This window comes from Falco naumanni, chromosome 4 (assembly GCF_017639655.2).
Source record: "Falco naumanni isolate bFalNau1 chromosome 4, bFalNau1.pat, whole genome shotgun sequence".
In the NCBI taxonomy this organism is placed as follows: domain Eukaryota; kingdom Metazoa; phylum Chordata; class Aves; order Falconiformes; family Falconidae; genus Falco; species Falco naumanni.
Genome location: NC_054057.1, coordinates 52,939,577 through 52,965,447, shown reverse-complemented (window position 1 = coordinate 52,965,447; position 25,871 = coordinate 52,939,577). Strand labels below are relative to the sequence as shown.

At 38.5% G+C, this 25,871-nt stretch overlaps 1 protein-coding gene across 1 annotated transcript in view; it reads right to left on the bottom strand.

The window, feature by feature from the left end:
• Window positions 1-2,470: 2,470 nt before the first annotated feature.
• Window positions 2,471-25,871, bottom strand: part of LMBR1 (limb development membrane protein 1) — a 76,923-nt gene continuing 53,522 nt past the window's right edge. Inside the window, exons 10-17 of the mRNA XM_040589830.1 lie at window positions 21,409-21,489; window positions 20,299-20,375; window positions 19,995-20,072; window positions 19,047-19,120; window positions 18,722-18,812; window positions 17,129-17,195; window positions 12,785-12,946; window positions 2,471-10,177 (exon numbers count right to left, since the gene is read on the bottom strand). Coding sequence (XP_040445764.1) covers window positions 10,095-10,177; window positions 12,785-12,946; window positions 17,129-17,195; window positions 18,722-18,812; window positions 19,047-19,120; window positions 19,995-20,072; window positions 20,299-20,375; window positions 21,409-21,489 — 713 coding nt within the window. The 3' untranslated portion in view covers window positions 2,471-10,094. The remainder of the gene's footprint in view (window positions 10,178-12,784; window positions 12,947-17,128; window positions 17,196-18,721; window positions 18,813-19,046; window positions 19,121-19,994; window positions 20,073-20,298; window positions 20,376-21,408; window positions 21,490-25,871) is intronic.

The window sequence follows — 25,871 nt, the reverse complement described above, 5'->3', positions numbered from 1 at the left end:
TTCAGGTTCAACAGATCAGCAATTGACTGCTGAGTTTTTATGCCATCAACCTATAGTCCTTTATAGCTGCAAGTTAAGATGTGTTTCAGCAGTTGGAAAGAGAAGAAATATTAATAAGTGAAACTGACTGGGAGAAGATCCAGATGCAGGTTGGCATAGGGGGGATGTCCCCCCTCTTTTTTTTTTTTAAAGTACTTTTGCATTTATAAGCTCTTTTATGCTGTTTTGAAGGCATAGCTGTCTTCAGCACAATTGAGTCTTTTCTGTTTTCCTGTATTTTGGTTCATCTGTTCCAAATCGGTAATATTAAAAAGTTTTTACGGTTCAGAAATTTACCTCAGCAGCATCTCTCTTCTACTCAGCTGAAGAGCCCAAAGAGGCTGTAGAAAAAATTGAGAATCAAGATGTCAATAGCGTCTCAGAATACGAGCCATAAGATCTGAACATTTGAATTAGCACTTTGCTGATCTATTTGCCTTCCCTTGTTTCACTACAGGTTTGGTCATTTCTTTGTTTTTCCTCAGGCATTTTGGCAAGAGATATTTGACTGTCCTACCTGTATCACGCCACTCAGTCCCACACTTCATCCTGCCTGTCTCTCTTCTATTATCAGCCATTAGTTTTCACAACAGACTGTTCTGTTTTCTTCTTCACATGTGTTTCATCATACCTGTCTTAAAGCATTTGAAGTTTTCCTTGGGAGAGCAACATATTTGTCCTTTATGTTTCTTATATTATAAAAATAAAATCCTCAAACGTTGATACATATAGCTCATAATTAACTACTTCATAGATTGTAGCTGACAACACACATACTTCTAACTTTGGAGCCTTTTCAGAGCCAGATCTTCCAAGAACAAATGATTTTGTATGGACAAATGGTACTTCAGGCAATACTGGCAAGATCCATTTGTGTCATGCAACACGCGAGGTGGTCACCACAACACCAGCTGCATGGCTTTACAGTCTGAAGCTGGAAGGGGGAAAGGCTGTACCAGAGAACCATTAGGTGAAGTGTTTTACAGATCAGTTGCTGGTTGACTGAGCTACAGGACTGCCAGCTGGTTGACTGCAAGATCTTGTGGAGAACACATGACACTCCAAAGAACTAGGAGTTGTTAAACCCATCTTGAAACCAGGGAGGAGGGAAGAAAGCCTGGGGAAATGTGGACATTAGTGTCACTTCACTTCCCAGAAAAACACTGGTACAAACTAAAAGAACTAGTATTTGACATGGGATTTGCCAAGAAGAGAATCACATTGAGCCAATTCAGTTCATTTTTGTAACAGGATGCAATCCTGCAGATGAAACAGAAAAGTGTCACAAAAAATGAAAGTGCAAAATATACCTTTATATAGGAATAACTGCATGTATGACATGACTCACATCATCTATATGTAGCGACTTTCTGTAGAAAGACATCCAGAAACATATTGGAGAACGCAAGTTCAATACGAATGAATGATGTTGCAAAAAAAGATGCACCAAAAAGAGAAAAAAAAAAAAACAAACCACAAAAAAGTGCTGAAGACATGACGCAGGGTAAGGGCTCAAGCTCTGAGATTTCTGTGTCCAGTTCCCAGCTCTGCATTTCTAGAAACATGTAAGGGTCCCCACAGGCAAGGAGGGATGATGGGAGGCCTACATCAAACAGCTGGGGGTACTGAGGGTCTCTTATATGTAAGATAAAAGGGAAATGGCACCTTTTCAGGTCTGGAAAAAGCTGGTGCAAGCAGAAATACTTGTCTTACTATGGACCTCTGAGAACCAGTCGAAAGCTTAAAGCATGCAAGGGCCACTAACATTTGACATTTAGGAAAGCTTGGACGATAACAGAACACTGGCATACACCGCCCTAGAGAAAGCACAGGGCGTACACACATCATGGACAGGCCCTGCCAGGCTGGGATACACCTACGAGGAACATACGTATGTGTGATCCTGTGCAACTGAATGGATCAGGCATCTCAGGTCCCTTCAGCCATGGGATTGAGCTGTGAGAACAGCCTAAAATCTCCTGTGAAATGGAAAGTCTGAAGCTGTTTTAAGTTTCAATAGTTTAGGAAACATGGTAGTCAGCTTTTTAATATATAAAAATTGCCCTTCAGTCAAACTATTAAATGACTTATACATACACAACAAACTATTGGAAATTACTTCTACGTTACAACATCAGCATACTCTTCTGGAAACAAACCCCACTTGCCTAAAGTAGAGGGTTCAAATTAATCGTGTACCTGTCTTAAACACAGGGCTGTTATGAATGCCTCTGGATGTACAGAAATCTCCACCATGTATTTTAAAAACCTGACCATATAAGAATCTCAAATGCATGTTAAATTGCAGGGAGGAAGGAAGGAGAGAGAGGAATGCAACTATTCACACCAACGACTGACAGGGTCATTTAGAATGCCACCAGTAATTTTTTTTTCATTGCTTCAAATAACAAAAAAAAGCAAAACTCCACTATGAATCAGACTTCAACTTTATTGAAAACACAGTACAAAAAAAAAAAATCCTACAAAACATTCAGTGTAACAGTTCAAACAAAGGAGAAAAAAAGCCACGTTACCACTGCTTTTCACAAAAAATTCAACCTAAGGTGGCAATACTTTCATTTGTTTGTAACACAGCAAAGTATCCACAATGGAGAACATTATAAAACATATTTTCGGGTGACCTAAAGTAAGCCAGGAAGGATTTGGTGGGGAGAAGGTACAGATACAGAGAATTGCTCTGATTAAGTAACGCTAAAAGCATAATTTTTCAGCTATGTTTTACCTTGGTCAAAGACACACCCATGTGAAAGGAACATCAGTTGCTCAAGAATGCAGAGTTTACAAAGCCTGAAGTGCAAACAGGACCAAGAGGGGAGCGCAGATTCCATTTAGCATCTCTCAGCCTCTCATGCAGTTAAGATTGTGCATAATTTTTTTGTTTTGTTTTGTAAACTGGAACCTTAACCGGTAGTGATAAATGTGAAAGTGCATGACACAAGCTATCTGCTGCTGTCATTAACAGTGCCAGCAATAGCAAAATCCATAGAAACACCAGTTCAGAACTGGGTTTTTATGGCTACATCACCCAAGTCCCTGTGAAGCCCATCCCACGTGACGAGATGGCCAGCAGCACCCTGAGAACGTTCATAGTCTCCTCAGCGGGGGTTTCAGAGACAGAGCTTCGTGAGGACACGAGCAATGTGCATTTCGATTGAGGTAACGCAGGGCTGGGGTCCTAACCCCACAGGAAAGCAAAGGAAATCTAGGGTGGGGGTGGGGGTGTGTGTACACAGCACGTTTCATACACTTTTAAGGTTTCAAATCCATGACCCAAACATACCTTCATTTTCTATCCATTTGTTTTTAAAGGAATAGAATTCAAGTCACATAACACATAAATACTTGGAAACCTATCTTTAAAAAATGAAAAGTAGCTCAACTTTGTTTTGTCATATAAAGCCAGGGAGGAGAAAGCTACTTGCACAGATTGTGTGAATCTGAAGTATTTTGGCCCAGACTAGGAAAACTTGTGGCTAGGGGGGAAAGACAGGTCATGCACCAGCTAATTTTCTCCTTCAGCATTTGAACACATCCATCATATTCACGATTCGGTACCACCACCGTGCCACCCTTCTGAATGATTGTTCTACATAGAGAGAGAAGGCGCACAACATGCCCATACACATGAAATACAAAGGTACAGAAAACACACCAGGGCCCTTACCTTGGCACCTTGCAAAGTCTGACTGACCAAAACGTGAGAGTTACACACCGGGATGACGCATCTCAATCTCCAACAGAGTACGGGCAGCAAGACAAATCAGCAGCTGTGGCCTTGCTCTACAAGTTACAAGGAAGATAACCGAAGGGCAGGTCCACAGAACATCAGCTACTCCAGAGTAACTGCCATCACCACCAGCTCACACTGGCTGTACAAGCACGTTACACTCTCACTGAGGAGTAAGCCGGTTGCCTTATGCTACTGAGAGTTACAAGCACATCTATATGCAATGGCTAAACCATTTTCACCTTGCTCCTACTTCAGACTTACATGAGCTCTTGGCAACATGTTAGAGGACCCACCCTAATGTCAGAATTGTTTTAATGGAATCCAGTGGTAAAAAACAGATCAAGTATAAATGAACAAATAAATAATTTTCATAACGGAAGAACATTTCTAACTAGGGAATGTCTCTTTATAGACTCTGTGGGAAAAGAAATATATTAAAATCAAAGCCAGTGCCCTCATACTTCAATAGCTGGTACCTATGGAAGCACAGAGTATCTGAGGAATGCAAAACAAAACACTGTTCGTAGAAGGAGCTTCATCCAGTGGTGCAGACTACCCAGCTCAATGGAAAGGGGGGGGGGGGGGGGGGGGGGGGGGGGGGGGCGGGGCAGAAGCAGCAGCAACGCTTGAGGTTAACGTACAACAAACATTCAGAAGCAATATCCCAAAGTGGTAGGTACAAACGAATTGCCAGATACCTACAGCCTTTAAGAACTAGGATTTCCTAATCTCTAAGTTTATGTGAGGCCTTCCTACAGACACAGCTTTTAAATAGTCTGGAATTGGGTATGTCAGGATTGTCAACATTTACAGGATATTTCTGACACTATCCCTTTGACTGTCTGGAGTCACCTTCTAGACTTGTCAAAACATGTAATGCTATGTATGTAACAAAAAAAAAAAACAATCTACCACCAATAAATGAAACTGAAAAAGTTACTTAGAAAAATACAGTAATTAACACAGAACTAGCAAGCATCCTCAGGTTTTCTGTTGCCGAGACAAAACTATCTTCAAAAGTTCACAGGCTTCTGTAAATGTGAAGTCAAGGATACTGTTGCACTGTGAATTACAAAACAGATTTTAAGAATTTATGAAGTTCTTTTCAGTGTTAGTGAATTACTGGCATATTTAGAGAACATACAATTAACTCACATATACTAACAATACATGTGTTTCTTCTCTTTGAGAGGGGAGTTTTAGGTGCTTCAGTTGTGACACATTTCAAAAAAAACTTCCCATTTAAGTTTCCTTCTGGTATGTATTCTTATAGATCAAACATTAGATCTACGTAGATTCTTCTTGTTCTGTTATTTCACATTTTGTCTCCATCAAGAAGAGTATCTGTTAACAGCAACGCCACCAAATAAGATAATGACTTGAAAACACAAAGAAGGGAAAGCAAGCAGAGATCTTAGATGTTGTCAAGAGTTAAGGCCGGATTTAGAAAAAAGTTTCATCACCCCTGACTTTCATGAAGTTAAGGATTTTAAAATGTATTTTTAGTAACACAGACTTTCAAAGATCGACTAGAAAAAGACTCAAAAACAGCCTGTCTACACAGGTGAGCTCCATGTCATTTCTCCCCTTCCCAGTTACCGGGCACAGTGGGGATTCTGGAAGTCAATTTAGCATTAACTCCCCACAAGATGTGCTCTGCTTCCTAAAATCCTGACCGATATTGTCAGGTTTTAATGGTTAAAATGAAACTTGTAGGAGATCCTCTTTGGACGCGGTGTGGGGGAACAACAGTTCCAGTCAGAATGATACAGCATTCTTGAAACAGCAAGAAGCCAAACACTGAACGGGCTGCACAAAAACGTACCCCCAGAAAATCCTGAATTACTTTAGTCCCAACAAAACAGAGCCCAAAGTGAAAAGCAACAGTTCAAGAACCTGCACAGCTATCCCCTGGAAACCCCAGGAGCCTGCCATCCCAACCAGAAGTAACCCAATTCAGCAACTACAACTGCGTGCAGCAGGCAGACAGACCACAGGCTGACCTCCTCACGCCATGAACAGAAAAGGAGCATCACAACTTCTTATGGCAGCACCAGAGACTCTTTGCCTGAGGTGAGGGGATGGGGCAAAGCAGAAAAAGGTGGCAGAGGGTCTCACCACCTGGGTGACAGCTAGTGACAGGGAGAGATTGCTCTCCCTGAACAGGATGGACCCAAAAACGGCATTTTTGGAAGTTCAAATGCTGTTAGTGCAACTGAAATAACTTGCCAGTTTACCAATAGTAAATTCAATATTCAGGAGCTCTAGGTTTCAGCTCCTGAAACACACAGGCTGGGGAGGGAAGTTAGTGTACACAATATTGTCTCAAGTCAGCACTAAAATAAAAAACCAACACAAATATTAACACTAGGGGATAGGGGATCTTATTTCCTTAAAGCATTTAAAGGTTCACAGTTCACATCAACACTTTTTTAAACAAAACCAAGCACATTTCTTTTTGAAGGGCTTGTTAACGTGGCCTTAGTGTCTGCTTAAATGACTTTACCTAGATTAAAAATCAGAGTATATGTAAACCAACAGGACATAGCTGTCTTCCTTCAAACCTGTAGATGCTAGCTAAGTGTAAGGCTCAGCTGCTGTACGTACACCTCCTGAGCTCATCCGCTTCTGAAAGAGGAGGACAAGAAAGGAAAATAACCTAGAATGTTCTTACAAAATTCAAGAAAAGTCACACGCATGAAGAGGCAAACTGCTCTTTGTTTCCGCATTACTCCTGTCTAAAGTAGGTTGTAAGTTCTTTAAGAAGAGGGCCATCTTGTCTTTACTGCGCAGCAGTGGGAACATGTGAGCACCTGACGGGGCATCAGCTGCTTGCAGTGACATAGAGGCGAGCAGGACACACAGGGTGGGACAGACGAGGGCTGCAGCCCCCTTCCCACTGATCGCTCCTGGTGACACACTGGAGAAAGTGTCACCCTGCAGCATCCACTCACGTGCCCATCCCATTAAGCACGGCTGCACAAGCTCCTGTCTGCACAGGCCTGATGGCAGCACACTGCTGCGCCTCCCTGCTACTCAAGGTGGTACTTTGGAGCCAGGCAAGGAAAACAACTGTCAAATCTTTTTAATTTCCATGATGCAAAAACAGTCAACAGGGTAAAAGGTAGTGGAGGAGCAAGACCCAAGATAAACATTACATTACAGACAGTAAACAAAGCTTCCTATGAATGCAAAAACTGTACAGTAACCAATACTATTACTTTTTAGCTTAAAGGGATAAGCATGTGTGCTTTATGCTTAGAAAACCCGCAAGATTACAGTTCTGCCACTGCATTTAATATTGTGCTACCAACACAGAATAAAGCTGAGAAACAGCTAACTTAGAACACTTAGTTTACATCTACTTTTTGGTCTTGTGTGGTATCTAGTTGAAGATGGAAGCATTTATGTGCTTTTTGCCTCCTGAGAAGTGAGGCAGATGTTAATGTTACTAAGATCAGCTGTATATACCTTGAAGGTATAGACCACCTGACTCTACATGAGTCAAAATACTAGGAATGTATCGTCAATATCCATTAATGAATTACCAGTTGCTTGTATTTAAGTGACCATATGCTTCTGTTAAAAGTATATAGTGACCTGTATCTTACACAAAGTATATGGTGTAGCATTGTATCTGTAAAGAAGTTTTGCATAAGCATGTCATTTCAAAGCCAAAGGCATGTTTTAATGTGGACAGAACAAAACACTGTCAGTAGTTGCACAGGGTAGTTCTGAATTTCTCATCCACCTTGGAAACCACACAGCACCTTAACCACTCTCCACAGCTTGGTGTAAACTCTTCCCTAACGCAGCCTGAGCCCACACAGCTGCTCAGATGGTGGAACCCCGCAGAAGGGGTGGGAGCAGGCAAGGCTGTAACATTCGTTTTGAATGAGAGTTTTACAGTCTTGCCTGAAACTCGTATGCTTGTCAGCAGGGACTGTCTCTGCTCAATTGAAGTAATTGCCTGACTCACTTTCAGAAACCACATACACATTGTAATCCCATCCTCTTCTGTGTTCTTGGGTCACTGATGCCAGGACAAACATCTCTCCAAAAACACGAAGAGCCAAGACCTATGCTGGTTCACACTCCCTACATTTATTCCTTAAATTCATTTATTCAGTTTCAGACTGTATTTAAATAACTGTCTTTAAGTTGTAATAGAAATATTTGAATAAAGCTACCTAGACTCACACACAAGTCACCAGCCCCATTAAAGACACCAGGACAATTTTGGTCACACAATCACTTGCATGGACAAGTGGATACATTTCTGTTATTTTTAACTATAATGCTAATACATAAGGCTACAAGCTCTGAGAATACCTGAATGACGCTCCTAATAGTAAATCTTCCAATATTTTAAATGTAAACACATTTTAAAATATCTTTTCATTACAGCTCCCTGTTCTTGTTTACAGGACTTTGACTTGCATAAAGATTTCTCACTCAAATGTCAGCATTGAACTCAAACAACAGAAAAGATGCTTGTGAATCTTAGTGAAATCAAGCAATTTTACTTTGTCTTCCAAGACTCTACAACACATCAATAGTCATTTTAATAAGCCTTGAATTTATAGCAACCACAAAAAAAAAAAAAAAGTAACTCTCTAGCATCATATTTACCACAGCAATATTTACATTATGCCCCAGTTCAAGTCAGAAAAAGGCAACTGCAAAAAAACTGAGAAATCCTCACATCTACTGGAGCTTGATCACTGAAGCACCCGGAGCAGGGCTGGGGGGCTCACACACCCACAGCCCAGACCAGCCACCTCCGAACAGCCAAAGGGTGTTTGACACAAGGTGTATTATTTTTTTTTTTGAACCACACTGGAGAGCTAGTTGTCACCTCTTGATTGCCTGTGAGACTTCAAACTACAGACACACTTGTTGTTTTACAGAAATGGGAAATACACAGGAACATTATCTGACTTGCTCCGTAACAGGCACACGGAAGGTGTCCCCTCTCCAACCTGTTTGAAGAATAATTGTGGCAGAGCAGAATGAAGGTGCAACCAGATTTTGAACACACACTTGGGTTTTGGTTGACGGGGGTTTTTCTTTACTATAAACTTTTTAAAGGACTCCTAAGGCTGAAGTAATGCTACGAAAAAGGAAATTGCCACCCACCAATGCCATCCTGAATCTAAGGCCTCTGAGCAGTTAAATTTTAACACAGAAATTCATACTACCAAGACTGAACACACAAGTTTTACTTACCAAGACACCTACATCATCTCTATAAGCTTAGAATTTAATTTAAGATATCTACACATACAGGCCTATATACATGTTCATGTGTACATTAAAAAACGGGCTAGTGAAAGATACTGGATTATGCCACTGAACAGAAATCCTGGTAACTATAGTATAAATTCAGAGAAATAATTTAATTCAAATCAAAGAAGATTGTAAAAAACTGCAGTTGCGGCCTCCTCGGCCTGTGCTACTTGCATTGATTACAAGTACTGCTCATACACAGTAGTTCATCAAGAATTTTACAGGGTGTACTCGGTAGGGTAAGTGACCTCTGTGGCACAATAGCTTACAGAACTGCAAGAGCTGTGCCAAGGGGTCTACACAGCTTTTTACAAAGCATACTAGGCTCAGATTTAACACTGAAGTTAATCTTCATCTTGTACTTCACTATTCGGTAAGACGCTGACTACCAGAGAAGCAACCTGGCATGTACAGCTAAGAGCAGAAAGCTGTGACCGCTGGCCTTCTAAGAAAGCTCTGTGACGTTAGACTATGAAAGGCCTACTGCTCCAGCATGGAAGGAACTGCGATTTTTTTAACATGTTCTTAGTGGAAGTGTTTATCTACTGTCAAGGATACCTACTCCAGGTATTTTACATTTCCAGTAAGGGTCATATTGGGCTTCAAGTGTATCTTTTTTTTTTTTTTTTTTTTTTAAACCAAGTCCCAAAGTTATCTTTTATAGCTGTGTCTGTACAACACAGGAGGTACTGTGCATTCAAATGGCAGCAGGGTTATATCTAAGAATGTGAGGCTTTCAACAAATAAAAAGGAATGCATTATTTTCTTCAGCTTCCAGTCTTCAAGGCACCTCCTGCATTAACTTACTGGGAAATAAACAAGCAGACCGAAAGTTCACTGGAAAGAGAAGAATCTGATACACGTAACTTCCTCAGAAGCACACAGCATCAAAAAAAATGAGACAAGGTTGGACCCAAATTATCAACAAATGAAATCAATATAAAAATGCCGATGAGATGACAGGAATGCCATGAGGTTGATGTTTTCAGCTCTGTTGATTGCAGGTGATTGTTAATCACAGTGTTTTCTGATGCCCATTTGCAGACGGCTTTGTCTCTGAGTCTCTTGGATTGTTTGACAGATGAAGTTTATCTAATCCTGCAAAACATTACACGATAAGGAAAATCTGAGATCCTCCCATGTTTCAAGCATACAGGTATTCAAAAGAATACATAACAAACCAACTTCTACTTTGTGATTAAGGACTTTGGGTTTGCTGAAGACCAGAACTGACATTCTAGCTCAGGTAAGAATTATTTCTGGGAAATTCCCTCAGTTGTGTTTTAAGGGAGAAAAGTCCATTCCAGTGAAGAAGCATGGAGGTGACAGAAGCCTAAATTCACACTGCCTAAATCACAGGCTTAGATGTTAAAAACCCAGAAAGACTTGCAATACTTTACTCCGTCAGCCTACAAAGACCAAAATAATTGCCTACATTATTTATTTTTAAATACAGCATCCTTCTGAAAAGAATGCATTACTGTTCTTAAGATCACTGGTGATGACCACATCACTCCTCTAAATTGTTTGTATGTCTAATAATATTTTTAGGCCTATGATACTACCAATTTGTTTGTCTGCATTTTCACCCATTTGTTCTTATTGCATAGTTCTCTACTATGAGTGCTAATTATAAATTGTCCCATCCTGCTCCAGGCAATTAGTTAAACCACTCTTTTTGGTCAAGGAGAGATTTATCGTCTTTCCCCATCTATGAAGTCTCTAAAATTAAGGATCAAAAATGGTAAAAGCTTCTTATTCATTTGGTGTAGATTGTATTGAACATTTTACTGAAGTGCCATGACATACCAAGCTAAATTTCTTGCATCATTGGAATTCCAAATTTGACTGTACTGCTATATAAAAAAAACCCCGCTTAATATTGTATTGTTGCCAAGTCCCAATATTATATGAATTCTCTTGGTCACAGGCCTGCAGGAGGCATTTACCTCCCACTAACGAGCTATGATGCTCCACCAGCCTCTAGTCCTCAGCATCACAGTTTTCAGCATGGGGCAGTAATGAGCACACAGATTTTGGTTCTCATTCTCCGAATGCCATGTGACAGTTTTTAACAGACATTGTTACGTATAATGTTGAAAACAAACCCAGCTTGTGTCAGGAACCTGCACTCTTCAGGATTTATAACTCCCTGCTTATGTCAAATGCAAACCTTTCACTAATTACTTTGCTTTTCCATTTTAATCACAATATTTACGCAAAAATCATGTAATATGTGATAGCAAGAGGCCAAAAAAAAAACCCTAAAGAATCCGCAAGAATGATGCCATCCAGTGACCATTATCCTCCTATGCCTGCATTTTGAATTTTGTTAATCTGCCTTCAACATATATTTATTCAACATTGTGTTTAATACAGTATAGTGCCACAAATTATCAAGATAAAACTTTTACATCATTTGCTTTAAGACAGAAACTTTAAAGTTTTACTAGGCCTGCTGCTATAAGCCCATGCTGACTGATGTTAATTTATTTCCTTCAGAGCTCTACAACAGCCGTTACATTATACAAAATAATCCCTTTACAGTCAAAACAGTTGCACAAAAAAAATAGGATTATGCAAGTCAACTGAAAGAGATGAATCAAGGTCTTCTCATAAAATGACCTTAACTAAAAGCTGGGGGATAATGTCAAATACATCATACTCGCACCATGTATCTGTCTCAATCAACAATGGAACTGCTCTGAAAATATTTTCAGCATAAAAATCAATGGACAGATTTACACACCCCTGGCCCACTAATCCGTTCCCCTGGAGCTTCAAAACTCAACATCAAAAGTCACAGAATGTTTTTTTTTAATCCTACACTATCAGTCATTTTGTATTTCCCTATTTAGTAGGTCTGGGTTTAACTTAATTGCCACCAGCAGAGGTGCACTCTAGGAAGCGCCTGGATTTTGTTTACCAGGGTCACAATTCTGGAAAGCAGTAATCGGTGAAAACTAACCTAAGTACCTTTTAGACACTACAAACTGAAACCTGTTATAAATAAACACTGAAGTTTTACCATTAGTCCTCTCAGTTTAAGCAAACGCTACTCTAGGGTTCTAAAGAGGTAGGAGCTTCAATAATTAGTGTAGATAAAATGCAGTAACAACACCATTACTAAATTTTTACCCTCTTAGTATCAAATATTTTTCAAGCCTTTCTTCTATGGCCCAGAAACATGAACGCACAATTTGATCAAAATTTTGACTATATCAAGTACAGGTTCTACTCAGCCAGTTATAAAGATCCTGTGTATTCTCTACAAAGATCTTCTGAACATGTAGTGCTCAAAAAAAAGTATCACAACAAAGCATCTAAGATTTCCACTAAAGCATTTTTAAGGAATTAATAAGTTGCTTTAAACAAAAAAGAAAAAAAGCCAACCCACGCACAAGTTGGAGTTCTATTTTGGAATACTTGCTGAGTAGCAACGCGAATGTTTCTGTGCTCTCTAAAGGCTGAAAAATCTAACTGCAGATCCGTAAGTACACAGACGTCGCATTAAGATCAATGTTGCACCTCAGCTCCTGACTCTTCAAAAAATAACACAAACCTATGCATTCTCACCCTAATTTAAAGAAACTTCCACCAAAACAAGAGTTTTCTGTGAGTTTCAACAGAACTTTAACAGTAGCACAGCACGGTATCAATGCTGGAAACGTTCAAGCACAAACAAAGTTTTCAGCACTATCTTACCTAATGCCTTCAGGAGCTCTTCTCGCACAGCAGAAGTGAACTTTCTGACCAGACACAACGTTGTCATGATAGCAAAGAGCAAGTTATAAGATAATACAATATAGAAGTTTCCCAGCCAGTTAAACCTTCCAAAGTCTCCAAGCAGATCAAATCTGGTGATTCCTGTTAAAATCACATTTAAGATTTACATCAAAATCTTGATTACATTTTTTACAAAACACAATAATTTCATTCTATTAGTTTTTACACATGGAAGCAAAACTCTTTCAGACAACACACTATAGAACATGTGGTTAAACACACAAGACAATGCTCTCAAGGTAATTTCCTACTTCACTGGCCGCTAAGACACATATCAAAATGTTAGTTAAGTTTCCTAGTAAAATGTTTAAATAACGTAGAGCTGAACTACATAGTCTATTCCAGATAAGAATTCTGCTTTTATAATTTCAATAAATGTATCCAGGAAAAAAAAAATATCAGTATTAGTATGAAAATTGCTTGAAATCTCAATTTCTACAAAATCCTTATCTAATCTAGTGAAGGATGAAAGGCACTGTGGGCTTGCTTATTAAAAAAAATATAGGCAACAAAAAGAGCCACAGCATCTTAAACACTAAGCCTCTGTAACTGTTTTTTCAGACCTGCTGCTTTTAAACCAAAGTTTAAAGACATCTTTCCAGCTGCAGTTCTTTTCCTAGATCTAGCCACCACTATAGCCACAGAGCATTTGCACAGGAGGAAAAGAGTTTGGCTGAAAGACAGTGCTGACAGGTCTTCTTCACACTGGAGCTCATAATACTGACGCTTGGGCTTTGTGCTGATCAAAGGCTAGTCAATCACTACAGCTAAGGGAGCAAAATTTTTTCCAAAACGTGGAAGTGTCCACAAGCTGTAGGGTCCATCTGAGAGGGCAGAAGAGGAAGAACCACAGGTTGTTCCTTTGCCAGGTCTACATCAAGGACTGCACTGAGTAAAGGGCAGAATATTAAGATGACACCCAAACAGCAGTTGTCCAGGATCGATGAGTCATATTCCCCAAAAAATTTGGCACAGATGATGTCAAAGTGATGTGCACTCTCACAGTTGAAAGCAATAGTGGGAAGGAAGGAAGCTTACCTTGCCCCAGAACTGAAATGGCAGCAGAAAACTAAGCAATCAGAAAAGAACCCTGGCTCTAAAGTTCCTGGAAGCGAGTTTTCTATCAACCTTATTTTGAAAGAGTTTGGGGGCTTTTAAAAACTGTGACTTCAACAGTGACAATAAATTGAGAGAGAGAGAAAGAATTTAGGGTCAGTTACCATCCTTTCAAAGGGTAAACCTGGCACATGATTCTCATTGTACTTCGATACCCAAGACTCACAGCCAGCTATCACAACATTGAAAGATACACATGCCTCTTGTACTCAGCATCAGTCATTTAAATAAAAAACATGGGAATCAAATTTGGTTATCCGAGGAAGACATGCCAAAATGAAGGAAATTAAAACAAGTGTCAAAGGATAAAGAAAAAAAAAAAAAATCACTGAAGCTGATCAAAACAACAAGAGAGGCAGGGAGAAATACCAAAAAAGCAAAGGTGGCCTTAGCACAAAACCAAAAACTAGCTAACTGAATTAACCAGTAAACAGATGAAGAACAATAAACACAGAGATGCCTTCACACTTGAAGGCAAACAGTATCCTTAATATTTTTGAAGGAGTGTTTTATCAGACTGTAGAGCTACAGGAAAATTGGGAAGCAGGTTAAAATGTATAGGCTATAAGACCTTTAAAGGAAAAGAAACAAAACCAGGTAGAGCACTGGGTGAAGAGTTCTCTGGAAAAGAAATAATACTCCTTGACACAAAGAGGTTCAGAAGAATAGCCAGCAATAGAGCAGGCATTATAAGGACAAACAACAATGAAGCCCGACACTTCTGTTAGAGCAGGTGGGAAAAATATTGTCCACAAGTTACATTCATTTTCTTCTTATTAAAGAAAAAGCCACTGCTCATCAGAAAAGATCTGAGACAATATCATTTTTTAATTTTTGGGAGAAAAGGGTCAAAAAGCTTTTGATGACTTTCTTACAGAAGTATCTACTCAGCCCACCGAGAAAAAAAAATTCCCAAGACTGCAATTTGAAAAACTATTCAGTAACCAAACAGAAAGCTACATCTCTAGTGAACACATATATCTCTCTCTCTCCAAGAAAGTTGGTGACAATTTACCAAACAAACTAAAAACCAACCATGTTTTTAACTGTACAGACAAATAAGTTTCAAATCACTGTTTACTTAAATGATAAAACTTCTGTACATCAGAAAATTCAATTTTGTTTGCAATTCTTTTTTTCTGTATTCTTGACAATTAAGTGCCCCGTTCCCAGTTTGTTTCTCAGTGGTTAGCGATACCGAGTTAACTTCTTTTAGTAAAAACTTTCCTGGAGTTCTAAAAGAATGACAATTAGACACATCCACCACCGACATATCTAATGAGAATGCTACAAAACGTATAAAAAAAAAATTCCCCTATTTCCATTTTTAAAACTTGAAAAAGGTCAGTACATGTATTAGGTAACTTTTGCTTTTTTACCTTTCCCATAAGAATAAAGTCTAGTCTTTTCTGTATAGTCTAGAAACTCACTTTTTTAATAAAGTGAAAGACTATGAATCTGCTTAACATATTTATTTCTTTTTTATCTATTCAGTGCCACAGGGCGGTAGCATGTAGTGCAACACACTGATATTTTTGCAAAGCACCACATGACTCACTGTACTCTAACACACTCTATTAATCCTGTTTGGACAGCTGTGACTGCATTTGTTAGCTGTGTGTTAATTGTTCCATCTTTTTTCTTCTTTTATTTATCTCTATGGCAAACTATTCAGGAATTTCATTTGTTAGTCTTTTTTTTTAAGAGAGTTTTATCATTAATCTGATTCCTATGAGACAACAATGCACCCAGCATGTATACTTACTTCCACAGAATCCATTTATTACCAACTGTTAATCTCGTAGATCATTAACAATGATATTTTTTTTTTTTTTTTAAACAAGTGATGAATTCAGTAACTTAGTGGACACAATACTAATGTTAAAAAATTTTCTAAACTAATTTTTCAACATAACATCTTGCTCTAAGTGCTAGAACTGGTTTGCTACTTAAATCTTTAGCATACTGGCTATATTTTAAAACTGCACTGTTTTAAATACTTGAATTATTCTTTTGCATTTTTGTGAAGTTTCACTGCAGACTTTAGAACATGAGATCTAGAAGGTGTATTTTAAGATTTAACCCTCCAAAATGCATTGGAGGGGGGCATGTTATAGGAATTATCTAGTAAATCTAATAAAAATCATCATCTGTAGATAGACACAGCATGAAAATATACAGTACTTTACCGGAAAGTATGAACTGCTCTTGATTTGACAGTATGCTGGTTGAAAGGAGAATCAGCCACAGAACTGTTGGGTACACGTTACTGGTCTGTGGGCCTGAGCTTAAACTCCTCAGCTCGTGTTTAAGACTCGTACTGCCCGAGGTGAAGATTTTTGTTTTGTTCCGTTTCATGTTCTCAATGAAACTCACATTAGCTGCAAGTATTCTGCACTACTTAAACATATAATAGCCTTGCAATCTAACTTCAAGAATTCAAGCTGATGATTACCTAATTAAACAAAGTGAAGATATTTTGTATCTTCTCTTTACAACTGGTTAAAACAGTTTTTCCACCTCAAATGCTACTGCCAGTTCTTAACAATAAAATCAGAACTGCTTCAGTTCTACTAGGCTGGGCTACGAATTTTTATACTTGAAAACTGAAGTAACAAAGAATGCAAGCAGATTATTTCAGGGAAAATGAGTGTAGCCTGGTATCACTTCTGATATAAATCTTAATTTACTAAGATTCATTAACTTTATAAAAAGACATTTGCACTCAGATTTTATACTGAAATCCCCAAACGTAGTTTTTCCACAAAAACTGAGCACTGTAATTTCGCAGTGAACATGAAACTGTTTTACACTACTGAACAAGCAGTCTCTGTATCTACTCTTCACACCATCTCCTGTTTTAAGTTTTAAATCTGACCTACCTTTTTAAATAATCTACTCTCTAGAAAATGCTTGGCATCTTTTTTTTAGAATGTATGTTCTGCAGTTCATGTACATAGAATTTATGTTCAATGGCTCATGTTGGGGCAAAAAAAGAAGACCACACATATATGCTCTTTTTATTGAAAGTGGTGGCAAATTAAATACGTATTACGAAGGCTACAGCTACTGGCTGTTCTTTCTTCTTGTTTTTTAACCCAATTAAACATCCTTTATTACAATGTGTTATACTCCCATTTCACTTACCCAGTGTTCTTGACATCACTGGCAAAGCAGAGCTCAGCACCAAGATAGAGACACAGTTTCCAATGATCTGTTTGAAAATGACAAACAGCATTTAAATTATACAGAGGATTGCTGAAGGGCAAAAAACACAACCAAACCACACAAAACAACGGAAAACTAAAACCAGTAGTCAAGATGAAAAAGAATTCCTGGAAGTTACATTCTCCAAACTGAACCTAAAGAAACTTACAATAGCACAGTTAGTCTTGCTTACTTCTGTCACATTTCTCCATACAGCATTTCACAAGATGAAGATGATCCAATAGAGGAGTTAAAAACAAAAGCAAATATGTAATCATCTGCTTGTAATCAGTGTTATGTACGCTTAGATTCAAAATAATTCAAAACTGCCATGTTGCAAAGCATCAACTGTTTACTTAGTTCCTGCAAACTTTTATAAAAAGAACCATTCCATAGGCTTAGAATAGATGACTGATACATCAGCTTAAGCTTTGTATGTAACTGCTTGCAGGATTAGCATTATTTAAAAAATTACAACAAAGAGCTTCCTTTCAGTTGAATGCCTGTTGACTACTTTAAATAGTACGAAAAAATTCACAGCTGTTCGATTTTACTCTAGTTTGTGAAGCCTTTATAAAGAGTAATTGAAACTTTCTCTCACAAGGGATCACTTTCTTCAGCTCTAATTCTATCAGAATCCAAAAGAAAAAAACACAAAAAACTTCTTCAAAGTAAGTAGACAGTTGTGCATTCACGATTTAATTCTACACTATTCCTGCAGTACTGTAAACAATCAATAGGAAACATTAAGGACATTCCAACTCCCTAACTACTTATTTACTATAACCTTGTTGTGTGTTTACCTACTTTCTCACTTTCAACATTTTATGGTAAAAATGTCTTTATCCATTACCTTAAAAAACTAACCAAACCAACAAACAAACAAATCCCACAACACACAATGAAACACATTGAAAAAAATAATTAATTAAATTCAGCATCTGTTCCCTGGTTACCAATCACCTCCCCTTGTCAGCTGTGGGAATATTTTGCCAAAAACCTAAGCATGTTCCTCAGCCTTGGGTAACAGCACTCGTTATTCTGAAGCCAGTGCTAAATTGTAGAAAGTCAAATTAGCCTCAGACTGCAAAACTGTTGCTTGAATAGACCTCCTCAGTCTTAGTTTAATTATTCAAATTTGTATTACTTTGTCTGTATTACTTCTAGCAACCAAGTTCTTCAGATTTCAAACAAGCTCCCTGAAGTACAGTTAGCACAATCAAAGTTACTCATTAGCAATACGTTTCCTTTGAAAAAAGTTCTTTCACTAGCTTTTCTATAGCTAGTTAACAAGCTCTGCTACTCCCGGCTTTTTACAAGTGAATGGATGCCATCCAAACTAAACAGAGCACATCCTTTTTCCCACTCATTCAGCATTTTGAAAATCTTCCAGTTTGCATTTACGCAGCTTACAAACAAATACTGATCACTGCAAATGAGCCATTCAGGGCAATTACTAACTAAAAGAGTCAGTTTGTCTTGGGTGGCAAGAAAGACAGGAGGGGGCCATCACCAACACAGACTTTACCTTACCTTTGTCATAGTTGTGTCATCCTTCCTGGGAGTGAAATTTTCAAAAAACCGAAGACTGTAGAAGCCGACGACAGAGGATACCATAAGATAGCTGTGAGAATCAAGGAAAAAGGAACCTCCAAGGAATGCGAGTTTCACTCAAGTTCTCAGCAGTCTCCTAAAAGTCTTAAGAACCAAAGAAAAAAAAACAAAAACACTTCGAGTGCTTGAGAAGGACTGACCCATCTCTTTCTTCTCTGCAAGCAAGTGTCTTAGTAAATTACCAGTGTCCCAGAAAACTAGACAGAATACTTGTTAACAGACAGAATTCTTAAAGAAAGGATACAAAATCAGAATGATTTCAAGTGCTGCTCCCACAAAACCAAAGGTGGATAGAGAGGCATTTCCTATTCCAGGCCCCTACAAGGAGAAAAACACTTTGCATCATTTAGTAAGGTACACGCAACTGTTCATAAAGTTGATTTCTACCAGGACTAAAAAACCTAACGTCTTACATGAAATACAGCCTTTTCTCAATTCAGTATTTAAGGGGCATTCTGATTTTCTAACATGCAGGTCTCCCACCCTATGCAACTACATCAGCTAGCTTTCAAACTGGAGTGAAGTGTATTCCTACTCACATTTTATGTATGCTGCATCTACCCACCATGCTGCATTTTATACATGCTCCACTCATTACTTTGGAAACTAAAATGTCTCAGAAGATGACACTTCCAGTTGTTCGCAATACTACAGACAGAGCGGACATCATCACTAAAAACCTTTTATAGCTCTGCAAGCTCATACACAGCTACATGCAGGGGAAAGCATTGCCAAGTTAACAAAAACACGCCCTCATGGTTAAAGACACTGCTACTCAACGTGCTGTTCTTTCTTGAACTACTTTCATAATAAAAGAAAAAAAATGTCATGTTTTCTAAGAGGAACACAAACCAAGACAGGCTTTTCATATTGGCTTTTAACATATTTTCTTAAATTGAAGATTTCTAGTCCATACAAAAGTAGGAGACATGAGTAAAATGCAAACTCCAGATTACTGATTTACTGAATCACTATATCTTAAAAAAGATTCTGGACTAGTTTTATTAAGAACTCACTGTAACAGGACATGTAACAAATGTTTATGTGTGCACAGGACTGAAACCTAGAAGCAAAGTCAAGGCTGAGGAACATTAGTTTCAATGTTATTAAAGCAGAAGTTCTCACTTGCGATTTTGTAAGGGCTCCAAAGCTTTACTGAAGTTATAAAATTCATAAGAGATGTTTACTTTACCCCTGATCCCTTTGGCATTGCAGTCTCATCAACCAATAGGTAAAGAATGTTGAGAGCAACTAAGAGGACTGAGATGGACTATAAAAAAGTAGAAACAGTTGCATTATTTACAAGTATCCCACATTTTTAAAATTTATATGTTTATCCCCACCAGATTTCATAATGTTAAGTTTTTTTTAAAATGGTCAAGAAAAGAACATCAAATCTGTTGCTTAAACACACCATTCAAAAATGTTAAAATTATTCCCCCAAGTGACCTAAAAATTCCTTATAATTTTTCTTGGAAGGGGGGCAAAATTCTTACCGTCTCAATCAGTAGCAATATCATAACAGCTGGATACACTAAATTCCTTTCCCAAGCAGAAGCTTTTTTCTTCCGTTCTGTTCAGAAGAGAAAAACAGAAGCTTAATACCGTAAATCACCGTAGAATAAAACGAGTCATTTAGCTATCTGTGTAAGTTCTTGTTATAGCTATAGGTAACAAAAGTTATCCTAACAAAATCTTATCCTGAACCAACACCAACTGGTTCACAAAAACATCCACCCTAAAGAGCTGTACAAAGCAACGCCAAAAATATGAAGTCTCTTCAGAGAAAGGCTGGGGAGATAGAGGAGCAGATCCTTCTTTCTTGTTTACAGGCTTGTTTCACCAGCACTTTTTTTTTTCCTCTGGCATACAGCAGTTCTGAAAAGTTTTAAATATAATTACTTTTAAAATATGCTGTTCAGATGTCTATTTTAATGTGTCCTAAAGGGACTGAACAGAATTTCAAATATTTAAACAGTATTTTCCTTTTAAAACATAAAGCAAGAAAGACACGACTAACTCACCAGACTTCACTAGTACGTCTAAAAAGAACACCCCAAAACTTTTTGTTACCAGTCTTAGTTTTGCACATAACATGTTGATAAATGCAAAAATCCCTCAAGCCTTTGAGTAAGTAAGCTGACTCCTGCTGAGTGGTTACCATTACCAGAACTATTACTTTTTGGTTATAAAAGAACAAACCTGCTGAGAATTATCTTACTGTTCTTAAACACAATTTGACTTTTATAGAAATAATTCAAAAACAGAGAGGAAAGTAATGTCTTAGATCATCCCAAATAATCATATCATCATATACGAAAAGACTGTGCTATTGAGCTCCATGCAAGGAAGTCAAGAGCATTACAATTTCTCTTCAATTATGTTAAAAATAAGATCTACATTAGACTCCTTACTTAAATTTGTTAGAGGGACACAATGATTCCATGTAATGTATCTGGAGAAACTCACAATTTAGGAGTACTGGAAATGGACAGATCTGTTTAAGAACAAAGTGGAATCCATCGACTGCTACGAGCTAAACACAGTGTCTTATGTGCATTTATTAAACCGCAATCCACATGAAGCAGTAGAAAGAAGTTTATTACCTAGATTCGTTTTCTTGCTTTTCACTTTTTCAAGCTCCCGTTCCAACTCTACCATCTGGCATTCCACCATGGAAGATGTACCTTTTAAAAGAAGATGACAGTGTTTTCTTTTGAGTGAGACTAACTATAGCACTGTAAGACACACCACGACGATTCAGATTTAGGAAGCATCACATTAACACGCGTGGCTTTAAACTGCAGATGTTTGAGACTCTTCAACCACTTTTCAAAAAAACAGAGGCTCAGACAAGGACCTTCCAATTCTGTCTAACCGGAAGAGTCCAACACATCCGAGGTTTCGCAGCGTGACCTGCTGGGATTGCTGCCTACGCTGCCGACCAGCTGCTGCAAGAACCGAGAGAACAGCTACTGCTGAACTGTCACACAGGTCCAAAACCCAGTTACCGTGTGGCAGCCTGACACAGATGCCTCAGTCTTGTACCTCTATACAATTCATATATCAAGATGTAACAAATTCTCTGAATGCCCTTCAAGGGCATTATTATTTAGCAACTTAAAGACAAGTGGTCCTTTGCCTCCAGACTAAGCAAGCTGATAGCCAGATCTCCAGTTGCAGCTTTCCCCAATCCTTTTTACTCAGCAAACTCAGTTTCCATAGTGCTGACCTGCTTGTTGACACCTCTTCTGCTCATGTAAAGTTTGCCTGATTTGGTCAGTCTCTCTGTGTCTCTGACAACCATAATCCCACCTTCCTCACAACCACCCCTGAAACCATATTCTTTCATTTTCCTTTATGCAGGTTACAGCATGTGTGTGTCACTGTTGTGCAACTCCTCAAATTCTCTCCTCTACACCAGCTGAAAACCGACAACCACAATCTTAGTTCCTCTCTCTCTTGCTAAATCTCTGACTAAAGTCGCTCAGCAACCCTTCCTCTTACCCCTACACAGGCTCTAGGAAATCCAGCCCATTTTCCCTCTCCATCCTTTTTCTCTTCCACCTCCCACTCTCTTACAACCTCCCACCTTTCCCAGTGCAAGCACACTGTGGTTTCTTCCCTTGATTCCAGTTCCTCTATAAACACTGCACAGTGTTCAATGATACAGCTCTGAAATGCTGACTAGAGAGCTGCTATCTCAGTTATCATCTCATCATTTCTACTTTAGCTTTTACTCTTTGCTATCACAAACAGGAACTATTCTTCCCGGATTAAGTTAGAGAAACTCTCCACTCATCTTTGCCTCACTCTCATCCCTTTTATTTCTGAGTAATCTCACTTGAAAATAAACCAAGAGGGCTCATTTTCCCTGTCTATTCCAGGCCAACCTCACTCTGCAAAAACACGCCATGGTAGTGCCAAGGTCTTAATAAACCCAAAGTCCCCTCTGTCACCTTCTTTCTTTCTTTACACTGGCACCCTTCGCCTGCTGGTCGTTCCCTACCCTCGGCCTCACCTCTGGATGCAGGCTAACCTCTAACAGCACCACACTCCAGGGACCTTTTTTAAACACTCCCTAATAAATTTCTATGAGACTAATAGCCTTGTCCGGGCTTTTATCCCGTATCGTGATCATTTGCCTACAAAAACTAAGTAGCACTTAGGTTACTGGCACACTGACGCTACTTTATAGCCCAGTCTCATCATTCCCTTATTTTCTGTTGTCTGTTCATCCACCCAGCAATCTCAGCACAAGATAAGAAGGTATATTTCTAAGCCCATCCGGTCCGCGCATTCTCCATATTCCAGCACAGTGATGTCCTACCTGAAAGCCAAGAAATACACACGTATTTCTGGGATCGCATTTTTTTTTTTAACTTTTACTCTTTTTATTTCAGAGTATTAAAACTGATTTTTTTTCTATGCGAATTACCGGTGAGACATCCAACTGTTGAAAAAATTAATTTTGAATATTTAATTGCATGCTTCTTCCAGACACATTTTTGCATGTAACACACCGCCTTTGTGCTATGCCTAAACATTTACCTCTGTTATCAGTGACATGATGTGTATGTGGTACAAATACATAAATATCTCAAATCCCAGGACTAAACCAGTAAGACCTACAAATGCTGTTTTGTAATAACCGTTCACTTGAAGTACCTGCAATATGAGTATCAGCTTAATATCTCAGTGTTTTTTAAATAAGTAATCATAATACACAGGTTTTGAGAAAAAGTCGTTTTAAAAAAAAGCAGATCTAATTATCATTATAAAAATAAGCTTTTGCACTGATGCATTCCCTCTGAAAAAAAAGTCTAAAACATCTGTTTTATGGAATGACTAATTACTATGAGTTGAGAAAAAGGATAGTTATAGAGATCAGTGAAAAAGTCTCAAGAACTTTACTGGAAGCAGTTGAAAAAGAAAGAAAATTCAAGTTAATATATGACATTTTCTTCTTCTCCTCCATAATTTGGTGGGTGTCAGTCTCTTCTCCCAGGTAACTGGCAACAGGACAAGAGGAAACAGGCTCAAGTTCTGCCAGGGGAGTTTCAATTGGATATTAGGGAAAATTTCTTCACTGAAGGGTTGTCGAGCATTGGAACAGGCTGCCCAGGGGAGTGGTGGAATCACCATCCCTGAAGGTGTTTAAAAAACACATAGAAGGGGGTGCTTAGGGACCTGGTTTAGTGATGGACTTGGCAGTCCTGGGTTAACGGTTGGATGCGATGATCTCAAAGGTCTTTTCCAACCTAAATGATTCTGTGATAATTGATTTAAGGGTCTCTAGGAAAAGCTTTATTTAAGATATATGTTGTTTCCCCCCCCAGTATAAAAATCCAGAGCTCAAAACACTGATATTCATTCACAGGAGTCTTTCCAACAAAGTCAACGTGATCACATTAGGTCTTTAAGAGACACTTCAGTAGAAATTCTGAATCACATTTAAGTGCTATTGTAGTTCCTCCTTAAAAATATTAGCAAACAACAGGTCGCTACACAAAAAGATATTTTATGAGAGGGGAAGGCAGCGTTTCAGATCAGTCAAAAGAGTATTTGAAAAGGATGCAGCTAAATTCTTAAAAGCTCTATAACATTAGCTTTATTTCAAACACGCACAAAGTTCAATGTCAGCGCTGTCTAGCCAATAAATCAAATCGGTAGACGAGACTAGTTTGGACTAGCAATGAAAAGTTAGAAGGGATTCTCCAAGAAAGCCACAAAGCAGCTCATTTAAGGTCAATTTAACGGTATTATTCTGTTTTTCTTCCAGCCCCGACATAAGACTTCAGTACCTCAAAGGAAATTGTAAGAGTATCTATTTGCATTCCCCCTAGGTGATTGGCAGTTCAACACCAATTAGTTCAGAATTACACTGTTACTAGCGTGCAATAAAAACAACACCTTTCATCTTTCTTACATAGGTAAGGATACCTTCAGAGCCAATAACTTTGATCAAGTAAGTATTTTTGATCCTACCCCACCCGTCTCTTTGGATTCAGGAAAACTAATAGCTGAAGGCAACTTTTTTCTTTTAATATAAAAAAGTCCCAGCTTTATTCTTTAACTGTAGGAGTGATGTGGGTACTGAAATATAATACACTGGAAACAAACATTTTCCCAAAGCCCAGTATCTCTTCAATAGATAAAAATACTAGGGTAGATAACAGGATCAAACTTTCCCCTCCCCCCTCCTCTGATTTTCAGTTATACACTGTAGACCATCTGAGAAGGAAGAGAATTAGTTTCCACCAAAAAGATATGCAGTTTCACAGTTAGATTTATTTTCACATATGAAGAGCTTTACAGAATACTCTCATCAATTGCATCACCACCACAACAGTTACATCTATAGGAATCAAAAACAGCATCAGCTCACACAGCTAAATGTTCTTCCTCCTCTGAAAGCTGAAGCTTTACACAACCTATTCAGTGGAAACAGTGATTCATGTTACCCCCTTCCTACGTCCAGACACTGTCTCAGAAAACATTAATTAGAACACGGCAAAGCAACGCTAAGAGTGTGATAATAATTGTTCTAACCCCCCCCCCCCCCCAAAAAAAAAAAAAAATCACAGCCAAACAGCAAACAAAACACCAAAACCAAAAATATCAGCATTGACAATCATTAAGTATTGCTTAAGCCTATGGTTTGGTTCTCTTCAGTTTTAATAAAAATTCAACTCTTTGGTTATATATTTAAATGGAGTATATACATCAGAACACTTTTCTGCAAAACTGTCCAGCAGGGTCGCTGGAGCACATGCATTTCCTCTACCACAACCGTGGAAGAGATGCAACAGCCATGGCCCAGGGAGCGTGCAGCCCAATACACCTGCTCAGATACAGCAACAAAAATCCTTACCCAATCTCTGTGTTAAGTCACAGACTATGGCCTCTGACATCACAGCACTACATTTATTGATGTGATTAGCACCACACCTCCATTTGTAAACATCTTTTAAGGCGGCAATGAGCATGATAAGCATGCGTCTTCATAGTTCTGGCAAAAATGCTATCTATTTTTCTGCCATAATTCATATTTATTAGGAAGACTTCT